We start from the raw sequence: 12,144 nt of genomic DNA, 5'->3' as shown, positions 1-12,144 counted from the left end.
ACAGTACAAATCCGCGAGCTCGTCATACCGCAACAGCGACCGCCGCAATCGGGAAACGTTTCCACGCTGCTGCCACTGGACTCCTCTCCATCCACCCTCCACTCTGACTGTCACTCACCCGCTGCTTTTCTCGCAGCAATGTGGTCGGAGGATGAGGAGCCGGCCGCGATCTCTCCGTCGTTGCCGGTTTCCTCCATCACCGCACCTCCGGCTTCCCGAGGAAAACGGCATTCACGCCGCCGACGCGCCACCCCACAGCCGGACATTCGGCCTTCTAATTCACCTGCTGTGGTGAGTGAGAACTCTGTGTCTTTTCCAGACATTATGACTGTTCATTCAGGGGCTGTGTTTTGTGTGGCGGAAGTCAATGCGAGCTGCTTATCGCCTGCGCAGCCCTTCACAGCTCCGTTAGCTCCCTCGCAGCCCTTCACAGCTCCGTTAGCTCCCTCGCAGCCACCCTCAGTTCAGTTAGCTCCCTCGCCGCCACCCTCAGTTCAGTTAGCTCCCTCGCAGCCACCCTCAGTTCAGTTAGCTCCCTCGCAGCCACCCTCAGTTCAGTTAGCTCCCTCGCAGCCACCCTCAGTTCAGTTAGCTCCCTCGCAGCCACCCTCAGTTCAGTTAGCTCCCTCGCAGCCACCCTCAGTTCAGTTAGCTCCCTCGCAGCCACCCTCAGTTCAGTTAGCTCCACCACAAGCTCCATTTTCACCTCTACCATCGCTTCAGTCATCAGTTCGGTCTGCCACTCAGTCGCCCTTAGCTCCATCATCCACACTACCACCTGTTTCTCTTCCACCACAACCGTCACTACACCCAGCCACTCAGGCTGCTACTCAGTCAGTCATTCAACCCATAGCCCTGCCGTTACTATACCCTGTAGCTGAGCCACTAGCCGCCCGACCCACAGCCACTTCAGCCACTCCTTCACCCGTTACACCTCCACTACAACCATCACTGCAGTCTCCAGTGTCCCCAGTGCAGCCTCCAGTGTCCCCAGTGCAGCCTCCAGTGTCCCCAGTGCAGCCTCCAGTGTCCCCAGTGCAGCCTCCAGTGTCCCCAGTGCAGCATCCCTTAGCGCAGTCATCCACTCAATCACCAGCTCCACTTTCCCCTCAACTACCACTACCACCTCTAGCTCAATCTCCTGTGCACTCACCTCTGGTTCATTCTCCTGTGAAGTCATCTACTCCACTGCCTACTCCACTCTCACCACCTCCGTTACAACAGACATCAGTTCAGTCCCCTGTGCCAGTGCAGACGCCCTCAGTTCAGTCCCCCGTGCAGTTATCTACTTCACCACCATCAGTAGCTCAGCTCCCACTCTCATCCGCCTCTCCAGTAGCTCAGCTCGCACCTGAACCATTGGCCCAGTCCCCGATAGCAATACGGTCTTCTGTTCGGCTTAACATTCAGCCAGGGGTCCCAAACCTCTCTGGCTCTACATCAGCTCCTGCTGGAAGCTCGGATGAGCTCATCCAGGACTCCGTGGCTCCCACGCCGCCATCTACCTCATCCGCTGGGGGTTCCAGTGAGCCCGGCCAGCACCTCCTCGTCTCCGCTGGAGGGTCCGAGGGGCCCGTTCAGCCTCACGCCTCGTCAGCTGGAGGGTCCGAGGGGCCCGTTCAGCCTCCTGTCTCCGCTGGAGGGTCCGAGGGGCCCGTTCAGCCTCCTGTCTCCGCTGGAGGGTCCGAGGGGCCCGTTCAGCCTCCTGTCTCCGCTGGAGGGTCCGAGGGGCCCGTTCAGCCTCCTGTCTCCGCTGGAGGGTCCGAGGGGCCCGTTCAGCCTCACGCCGCATCAGCTGGAGGGCCCGAGGAGCCTGTCCAGCCGCCATCTGCGACCGCTTCGTCATCGCCTGGGCCAGCCTCAGCCTCTGCATCTGCTACGCCTGGTCCGGCCTCAGCCTCTGCATCTGCTACGCCTGGTCCGGCCTCAGCCTCTGCATCTGCTACGCCTGGTCCGGCCTCAGCCTCTGCATCTGCTACGCCTGGTCCGGCCTCAGAGTCTTCGTCCTCGTCTGGCCCAGCCGCCTCAGAGTCTTCGTCCTCGTCTGGCCCAGCCGCCTCAGAGTCTTCGTCCTCGTCTGGCCCAGCCGCCTCAGAGTCTTCGTCCTCGTCTGGCCCAGCCGCCTCAGAGTCTTCGTCCTCGTCTGGCCCAGCCTCCTCAGAGCCTTCGTCTGCTGCAGCCTCCTCGGAGCCTTCGTCTGCTGCAGCCTCAGCCTGTGCTTCGCCTGGTCCCGTCTCGACTGGTCCTGTGCCCACCGGGCCTCGGCCAGTACGCCTGACACTGGAGAGCCGCCGCCGCTGCCTTCCGCGCGGCCGGCCCCCTGAACTGCACCGTCATCGCCTGAGTGGCCGCCGTCGCCTTCCGCACGGCCGGCCCCCGGACCGCCTTCGCCTGAGTGGCCGCCGTCGCCTTCCGCACGGTCGGCCCCCGGACCAGCGCTGTCATCGTCGCCGCCGCCTCCCGCGCGGTCGGCCTCCTGAACTGCTCCGTCGTCTCCTTCGCCGCCGCCGTTGCCTTGCGCACGGCCGGCCTCCTGAACTGTTTCCACGTCGCCGCCGTTGCCTTGCGCACGGCCGGCCTCCTGAACTGTTTCCACGTCTCCGCCGTTGCCTTCCGCATGGTCGGCCCCCTGAACTGCTCTGTGTTTGGGTTATTTTCTTGGGCTCCGGTGTTTGCTGTGCTCTTCTTTTGTTTTCTGTTCCGAGCCCTCCGTCCTGGGCCCCCGCCGCCCGCCCTGGGTTGTTTTCTGTTTGGTTTTGTTTTTCTGTGTTTGGGCTGTCTGGAGCCAGCCCTTGAGGGGGGGGTACTGTCATGGTCCTGGGCCATGTTGGCCCAGTGTTCTTAGTTTCCTTGTATGTTTGTATTTTGTTCCTTGCTTAGGCCATGTTTTCTGAGTTGCCCTGTTGTGTTGTTCCCTAAGTGTTCTCCCTTCATGGCTCTTACCCCCTGTGTGCCCCTCTGTGTATCTGTGAGCCCTCGTCTCTCCTTATGTTTTATTCCATGCTTCCCCTGCCCATTATGTCTAAGTTCTCCCCGTGCTCTCTCTTCCCCCCTGTGTGCCCTCTATGTATTTATGAGCCCTCGTCCCCTTTTCGTGTTTATTCCGTGTCTCCCCTGCCTGTTACGTTGGTGTTCTACTCGTGCTCTCTCTCCTCCTGTCTGAACCTCTGTACTTCCTGTTTCACCTCTCCCGTCAGTGTTCAGTTCACCCCGCCCTGTCTCGTTATGATTATCAGTGTCACCTGTGTTCCCCGTGTGTTCCCACTTCCCTCGTTAACCCTCTGTGTATTTCTGTCTGCGTCTCCCTCTGTTCAGCGTGACGTCGTCCCTCATGTTGTGTGGATCTCCCTGTGTCTCTCTGCGTATGTTAGTTTACTTTTCCCAGTTTAGTTTTGTATTTCCTATGTTCTGCCATTCCAGCATTAAAGCTGTGATTTTGAGTTCATCCCCGTGTCTGTGAGTTTTGCGTTTGGGTCCTCCTCCTGCCTGCCACACAGCCGAGCCTTGACAGTATGTTTCTCTCTCTGTGTGCTCACTTGTCACAGTCAGTTCCTTTTATGGGCATGCAAAGTTCCTGTCACACACACCATTTCCTGTCAACCTTGCAGCTGCTCAGAACCATATTTTCTGTTTCTATCTCTCCTGTTTTGTTTTTTTTACAGGCTAATAAAACTCTTGTTTTACTAAGTCTTGATCTAAAACAATTCACCCTTATTTCACGCACACACTTCTAAATATACTAAATTCTTTGCGTTTGTCAGATCGTCTCACACACACACCGCCTTTTCTCTCACACTTCCACTTCTGCACTCACTCTACTATCAACTTTCATAGTGTTATTATTATTTATTATTTTGTACAAATCACACCCAATCACTCAAAACCTGCTACTCACAGCATTCACACACTTAAACTGTGACAAGAGTTGAGGAATATACTCACAACACACTTTCCTAAGAGTATTTCAGACATGCCTTTCATAATCAGAAAGAGCAAGTCAAAGAAAACAATTGAAACCTCTATTAATTCTCACAGCACACACATAGAATAGAAAAAATAAAACACACCAGCATTTATTGCTGATGAGAGGTTACTCCTAAAAGTAATATGTTAGTCTTAAATATATACAGTGCACTCACTATATTTATATATCAAAACTCAGTCAATTACTATACATCCACTACGGCAACTCAAAACTTTATTTATAGCCCTCTAATGAACATAAATGGCGTCTTAAACACACACTCAACAATGTTTGCAGCAGTATTTGTAAAACCAACTGTGGTTTAAACAGTTCACTGCTGACTAATTTGCATTTTCACACTCACACACACACAGTCTAAAAATAGCTCCAGCACTGCCTCAGACTCCTTTCACACAGAGATCTCTTATTTTATATTACAAAGACGTCTTATATTTACAACCACTGTCACATCTGGCAGCTTTAGCGCCTAAACAATTTCGACAAATTTAAGTTAACGGTCCAACCGATAAAGTCCAACTTTTTTGTGATCAATTAACCAGTATCTGTCCAACAGTTTCTGGCCTCATCTCTAAAATCCCTAACTCAATTTAAAAGCGTCAACCAACCCAAACTTTGCCTGAAGCTCTATTTTTGGCATTTCACAGCCAAGGCTTACCCCGAAGTTTTAAGTTAAAGTTACACGCCCGAAGTCCAACTTCTGCTGGCCAAAAAAGCGCAGACTACCGTTCCAAACGGTAAGGAGACTCTAACTCCTAGTTATTCTGGAGTGCCCCAAGCTCCACAGTGACCAACTGACTATCCCTCTTCGAGGACAATGCCTAAGCGTCCTTGGCATTGGCAAGCGTTACCTCTGAGCACTGCGCTTCCTATCAGTCCAACTGACGTTCTTGAATAATTTATAATACTTTGGAACAACAGTAAAACAGCCAAAAAAGTGTAAGACTGAAGCAGGTCCAACCTTATAACCAATACGGGCTCCACCCCAAACAATAACCAAATTCCCTAATATACTAAAATCACTCAGCAGTCCAACTGCTTTCCACGGTCCAACCGTATTAAATCCTTTAGCGGTCCAACCGCATTCAATCATTTTTAGCAGTCCAACTGCATTAAATCCTCAGTACTGTCATGAGATTCTCATCAAAATCAAAGCAGACATTCCCCAGTAATTTCAGTGAGTAGACTTTAATTTGTAATGTCCAATTTGGCACACTTTGGAAATAATTCAACAGGTAGTGCCTTACCTTTGGATAAGCGGCTTAGAACAACAATGAGAAAAAGAGAGCTGATTATTAGCTCATCAAAACACAAAACAAAATCACAATGAATTATCGGTTAATTTCATTTAAAATAATTCATTAAGTATTTATGTACAATTCAAATTAGTTAATTACATATTTTGTTGGTTTGTTTTCTATTTTAATTATTTTACTGACACATTTAATGAATTATTTAATGATGTATTTATTTAATTCACGTTGCTACTCCTGGCCCTGCATCGCTGTTCATAAATACATTTTATTTGTCAGCTTCACCCATCAAAGTCAGGGGGCGGGGTTAATGCTGATCAAGTCAACACCATTGCTTTGGTCTGGTGGGCGTTCTTTTAGTGGGCTTTTCTCAATACTAAGTAGGCCTACACACCAGGGTTTGGACATGTGTGGACCCAAACTATACTTTTACCCTTTTTTGTGTGTCACCAAATACACTTTAATATTTTCTAGACAAGAATGTAGTGGCGTAATCTTTAACCTCTTTTGGCTCCAAACAGAAGTGACAGACTTGAGCAGGGTTCATTTAAAGGCTGACAGAAGTGGAGTGGTGACGGGGAGATGTTTGACAGGACAGTGTTTCAGCCTCCACAGGTTCATGTTGTGCTCCATCAGTCAGTGAAGATGAAGTCAGTGCTGATGAGGCTGTAGAGTGTGTGAGGGATGTGAATGAGGATGATGAAGATCTGATGATAGCAGATAAAAACAGGCTGCAGAGACTTTGAGCCATACAGGGCACACAGTGTGTGTACAGAACAGCTGAAATCATTATGGAGGCCTCACTGGAATATGGAAGCATCACAGTACAGCTTCAGTGAAGCATTAAAGTCTCTGATATGAGATGAGAAATGAAGCAGCCAGAGCTTTTTCATGAGTGGAAATCCACTGTGACTGTGAGCTGCTGCTACAGCCTCCAGATTAGCCAGCAGCTCATCCTGCTCAACATGGACCTGTGGTCAGAGTGTGTGCTGGATAATCCGGCCCAGGATGAGGCCAAACTGACATGGGATGAAATGTCTGTCACATAATTGAGCTTAGTGTAGTTTCATTTCTGCACAATTTAAAAACAACCAAAACTTTGTTCTGTCTTTTCTATGTTATACTGTAGACTTTCTTTGATACTGTGTCCAAAAGGAGCAACTTTTACTTTGAAGGGGAGCCGTCTCTGTTTCCTCTTCAGGTTGGATGATGGAAGCAAATTAGTAGCTGTGTCCCAAAACGTCGGCTGCATCCTCCAGAGGCTGCATTTGAAGGCCGATTACGTCACAGCCAGGCGATGAAGGCTGTCCGTATTTGTCGACTCCTTCAAATGTGCCCGACAAATGCGTCCTTCATTTCCCCGAATTTGAAGGATTCGTCGGGTGTGTCCTTCGTGGCCCACCATATCCCAGAATTCATAGCGCGGCCCAGCCAAATTTCAGCTGCCAACAATGGCGGCAGCTACTAAGTTTTCAAATTACTCTTATTAATCTTTCTGGGTCACAAAATAAACTTTTAACATATTTTCAGGCGAGAAAGTAGCTGTGTAAACTTCAAATATCTGCTTGGTTTATCAAGACATCGCATATTTGCAAAAGTGTGCCGACGTTTTCGGAGACGTCTGTTACCCACCCGCTCGCTAGCAAGCCGGGGGGTTCAATGGTCACTCCAGCCGGCGAGAGCAGCGGACGCCCGGCTTCATCGTTTTCAGACCCCGCTCTTTCACTACTCAGGTTAAACATGATATATAAGTCACTCGGATAACTTAAAAATGTAATTGTTTGCCTTTTTTCTGTGTTTTATTTGTTCCGGAGTAAATCGGTTTGGCTGAGATCAAAGTTCCTCCGGGATTTTCACACAGCTGAATAAACGTTAAACAGGAAACTGATTAAACAGAAGTGTGAGACGGTCGAGAGTTTACGCCAGTGTCCTGTTATATTTTAGATAGCAAGGAGCAGACGGCCGAGTTTATTAAACTCCACCGACACAGCGGTGACGCAAATCTGAAGGCTCGACCGTCCCATTTCACAGCCTCGCACTTCCAGCCTTTTCGGTCTTTGAAGGACCCGGCCCACGTAGACCGCGAATACCGGGTCCTCCGAAGGATGCAGCCGACGTTTTGGGACACAGCTAGTGTGCGATGTTCTTTCAGTGTTGCACTTTGTAGACGCTCCCTGAGCACTGGTCTCACAGCCAGCTGCACATAGAGACCAGTGTTGTTAGTCCAGGTCAGAAGATGACTTGTTGGAATGAAAATGAGCTTGTAGTTTGTCTGCTTTAATAATGTGACTGGAAAAAGGTGTTGGACTTCAAATATGTCCATTTCTTTCACACTTCACCTTTAAAAGTGAAGCCTTGTGGTTCCTGGAAGGAAAAACACGACTTTTTCAAGTCTTTGTCCTGTTTTTATGAGAAATGTACGACTTTAATGTGAAACATTCAGAGTTTTTTCTCTTGTTGTGTTTGTTTGAAGCTGCTTCCTGTTGGCTTCAGCTGTTTGGAGTTTCCATTTTCTAAACTTCTACATTCTGAACCTTCTTCAGCTCTGAACAGATGATGAAACACTGAATGATTTCAAGCTCACAGTTTGTCTAATAAACTTACATCTTTCATTCTTTATACAGATTGATCAACTGTGGTTTGTCAGAGATCAGCTGTGATTATCTGGCAGCAGCACTGAAGTCCAACCCCTCCCATCTGAGACAGCTGGACCTGAGCAGGAACAACAAGCTGCAGGATTCAGGAGTGAAGCATCTGTGTGGTTTCCTGGAGAGTCCAGGATGTGGACTTGAAACTCTGGGGTCAGTCAGCATGTTTTAGTTGTGCTGTGATGAATATGATGTGAAAGTTGTGCTGACACTAAACTGCAGACATCAGGCTGACATTATACTGATCCACACTGAGGATCTTCATGGTAAAGTCTGTTTTCTTCTTCTCTGGTTTAGTCCATTGACTGCAGCAGAACAATGTTCACATTTCAAACAGTGAGACTCAACGTATGGCCCGCGGCCCACACGCGGCCTGCCCACCTTTCCTGATTCAGAGAGAGGGGACCCTGATGAACTGTGTAGTGTTCTTCCTCACAGTTCTAAGTATCAGACACAACAATGAATAATCCACAGCTGACTGTCTTTAGCAGGTCAAAGGTCACGGCACACAGCAGACAGTGGGAAATATTATAACTCTGATCATTTATCAGCACATATCCATATGTATAAAAACAAAGCTGACACTGTGAGACTTGATCAGAGGTGTGATCATCACAGCAGAGGCCTTTGTGTCAAAGTCACTGAGGATCAAACAGAAACACATGAAGCAGATTTTCCTGTTCTGGCTTTTTATAGCAGATAACCTTCAAAATATTCTGCAGTCCATCAAAAACTGAAGCAAACCATGAATCAACATGTGAACATGAGCTGATGCTGCTGAAGTGAAGCAAAGTTACAGAGGTTTGATTACAGACACAGCTGAGAGTTTGTAATCTGTCATCATTTTAAAAGGTTTACATTTCTTCAGTATATCCACATTTGCAGCTGCTACCTCAACCTCCACTTGTCCAACACAACTGCTGTCCACTGCCTCCATGACATTGTGATTTTGCTGTTGGTCTTCTGTCAGATCTTCATCAATCACTTCTGCACGGGGCACACCTTCAGACTCTGCAGCTGCATAACGAAAGCCTGTAAGATAAAATTAGACATAAGGTAAATGTACACCAATATTCCAATGACAGGTGTGTGATTCATCTGGAAGTTATGTGCGGATTAGTGTACAGTGATAGCAATTTAGTATGTTTTTAGAGGGGGGGGGGGGGGGGGGGTTGTTTACCTCGATGGGTGCTCTTTTTCGCTTCCGTTGCGTACGCCTTGAGTGCCGGTCCGAGTCTGATACAGGTATGTCGTCATGCCCCATGTGCAGTGTTGGTGCCCAGTCTGGATTTGTTACATCCATTTCATATGCTGGTTTGCCTGCAATAATGCCAAATCATAAGCTACTCAGTCGACATGATGTGGTTCTGCAGCATCACACATTAGCATGTTTTATCTCATTATCTATGACCTCAGCACGTTGAAAATCACACTAAAAGCCTTTCAAGAGTGATATGAATTAATTTAGAACTCACCGGAAAGAAAATGCCGTGAGCAAACCAACAAAAAGCTGGGGATTGCAGAGAACTCGATATCCGCTCGTCTCACCGCTGCAATCCAAGCCTGACGTCTTTGTTTAGTAATATCGGATACATGGGATCCCTCACGTTGCCTCCAGGACGGAAAACGATGAAAAGAGAGCCCGTTATCCAGCTTCTTGCCTTCACGATCGTGTGATCTAACGTTGCAACCGACAACACAACACGTACGATCCATAGCTGAAATGGTATCCTTTGGCTGGCCTACTGTCATGGCGGAAGGGGGCGTGGCCCATCTCCCGTGACATCACGCTCCAAAGCTCTATAGGTGGGAAAATGTACCATGTCGACCAATCAAAAATGATATGGAAACATGACATTTGGTTGTTTAGCAAAAGGGGGAAGTTTTAGGAGTGACCGGCAAGAGAGAGCGAGTGAGCGAAAGAGAGAGAGAGTTTTGATACGTGAGAGATTTGTGACGTTTACCGTGTTTGGTCTCAAGTTAGTTTGTTGTCTTGTGTATTTAGTGTGTAGCTGTTGTTTTGTTTTGTGTGTCAGTTCTACTAGTGATCGTCACAGTTGCTGCCTTAAAGCCAACAAAGGCAGATTGCAGTGTAAACGCTGAGTGACACACCTGCTGTCAGACCTGCAGGTTTATCCCTGTGCTGTTCTCATATGTGTTAGAGTGACACAAACTATTGTTTGACACCTGATTGTTCTGTAAATAGTTTGAAATGATTATATGAAAAACGTCTGAGCCTTGGCTGCATTTTTTGGTAAATAGTACCATATAACTTTGTTGTTTGCAAAACGTGTGCGTATTTTTAAAAGTGTACAATCTCTATTTGCATTTCAAGTTATGAAGATGATTCGTTAAACATGTGTGTGGTTTTTACAGTCAAAATATCACTTTCTACTTGTATTTTAAATTTTGTCTGAATTTAGATAAATTGTGCTGATACAGTTGGTCAAAATGAGAAAATAACAGATTGGCAAGATAAACTGTTTTTAAAGGTAAAATATAGAGGCCACATCAAAAGTAGTCAAGAAGGGTTAAAGGCTAAAAGCAAAGTTGTCACCAAGTACTGTTTATATTTGTGTGTATTGCTGCAGCTTTTTTGAGTATTAATTTGGTGCCTTTGTGTGAAATAATGGTATTGTGAGTGATCCATATAGTCACAAAGAATAGCCACTTGTTTCTGTGCTACCAAAGTTCCCCGGCTTTCATTCAAAATGTGTTTATCGTCAGCACCTGCACATTAAACTACTTAAACATTATAAATGTCTTCAAGCTCACACTGAGGCCTGTGGGGTACTATCAGCCACTGAGACAGTACACACATTTATATGTGTTTGTATATGAATATTTCATACTTTAAGACTGCCTGTTTATTTAAGGGAGATGAACAAAATACATTGGAATTGTACAAAATAATATCATGGATGATAAATTAAATAGATTTTAAGTAGATGCTTGTGCATTCTTAAAGTCTTATATGTTGAACTGAACTATGTGATCTGTTCAAAGCCTTAATCTTAATTTGAAGTGAAATGTGCATTTTGAGTTTATACACTATGTATATAAGGCGACCGTTTCCTTTTGCAGTATTTTTGTGTGGTGTACTTTTCTATGTCTTAACAAAAGGGGAACAAAGGTGTTTAAGTTCACCTAGGATGATGTGTTTTAATTTTCACATGGTCTTGCTTGAATTTGACCCTGACAAAGGCGTATGAACTCTGTCAGCTGTTTGGAGTTTCCATTTTCTAAACTTCTACATTCTGAACCTTCTTCAGCTCTGAACAGATGATGAAACACTGAATGATTTCAAGCTCACACTTTGTCTAATAAACTTACATCTTTCATTCTTTATACAGATTGAGGGGCTGTGGTTTGTCAGAGATCAGCTGTGATTATCTGGCAGCAGCACTGAAGTCCAACCCCTCCCATCTGAGAGAGCTGGACCTGAGCTGCAACTACAAGCTGCAGGATTCAGGAGTGAAGCATCTGTGTGGTTTCCTGGAGAGTCCAGGATGTGGACTTGAAACTCTGAGGTCAGTCAGCATGTTTTAGTTGCGCTGAGATGAATATGATGTGAAAGTTGTGCTGACACTAAACTGCAGACATCAGGCTGATATTATACTGATCCACACTGAGGATCTTCATGGTAAAGTCTGTTTTCTTCTTCTCTGGTTTAGTCCATTGACTGCAGCAGAACAATGTTCACATTTCAAACCTTCAAAGAAGAAGAAAAATCCTCCACTGGATAATTCACTGTGAAACTCTCCAACTCTTCATTCCACCTTAAAGTCTGTCTGACACTGAAATCCAAAGCAAAATGTGCGTTTGCTTTACAGACAGCAGTCCAACACAAACATACACACATCATCCAAAACACAGTCCAACATCCAAATCTCCTCCACTGCCAGCATGAATGATGGGAAAGAGAAGGAGGAACACTCTGACATTCAGGGTTAGAATGAGTTTCATGAAGCAGACTGTGAAGATCAAAGCTGCATTAGAAAGCTTACATGAATGAATGAGTGGACAGAAGTGGACAGAGATCATCTGAAGCACTTCAAAGGCTTTAAATCAGCACATTTCTCTTTATTCTTTATCAACTTTGTTAGTTTCTCTCAGTTTTCTGTGGAATGAAGCTAACAGCAGGCTAATAAGATGCTGACCAATAGGTTTCTATTAAAGGTTGTAATTTGTATATGAAAAAGTGCTTTGGCTCAGCAGGGATCAGCTTACAGGTAGAATACAGCTGCTGGATGGGATTAGC

General features: G+C 46.6%; 1 protein-coding gene across 1 annotated transcript in view; it reads left to right on the top strand.

The window, feature by feature from the left end:
- LOC308407468 (NACHT, LRR and PYD domains-containing protein 12-like) overlaps positions 1-12,144 on the top strand; it is a gene marked incomplete at its 5' end in the record, with an annotated part of 115,605 nt that overhangs the window by 53,821 nt on the left and 49,640 nt on the right. The window contains one exon of the mRNA XM_080899117.1: positions 11,237-11,413. Coding sequence (XP_080755243.1) covers positions 11,237-11,413 — 177 coding nt within the window. The remainder of the gene's footprint in view (positions 1-11,236; positions 11,414-12,144) is intronic.

The sequence above is a fragment of the Rhamphochromis sp. 'chilingali' genome (genome assembly GCF_963969265.1).
Source record: "Rhamphochromis sp. 'chilingali' genome assembly, chromosome: 1".
Lineage (NCBI taxonomy): Eukaryota > Metazoa > Chordata > Actinopteri > Cichliformes > Cichlidae > Rhamphochromis > Rhamphochromis sp. 'chilingali'.
Note: the sequence above shows the minus strand (reverse complement) of the source record. Positions and strands in the feature narration are given on the sequence as shown.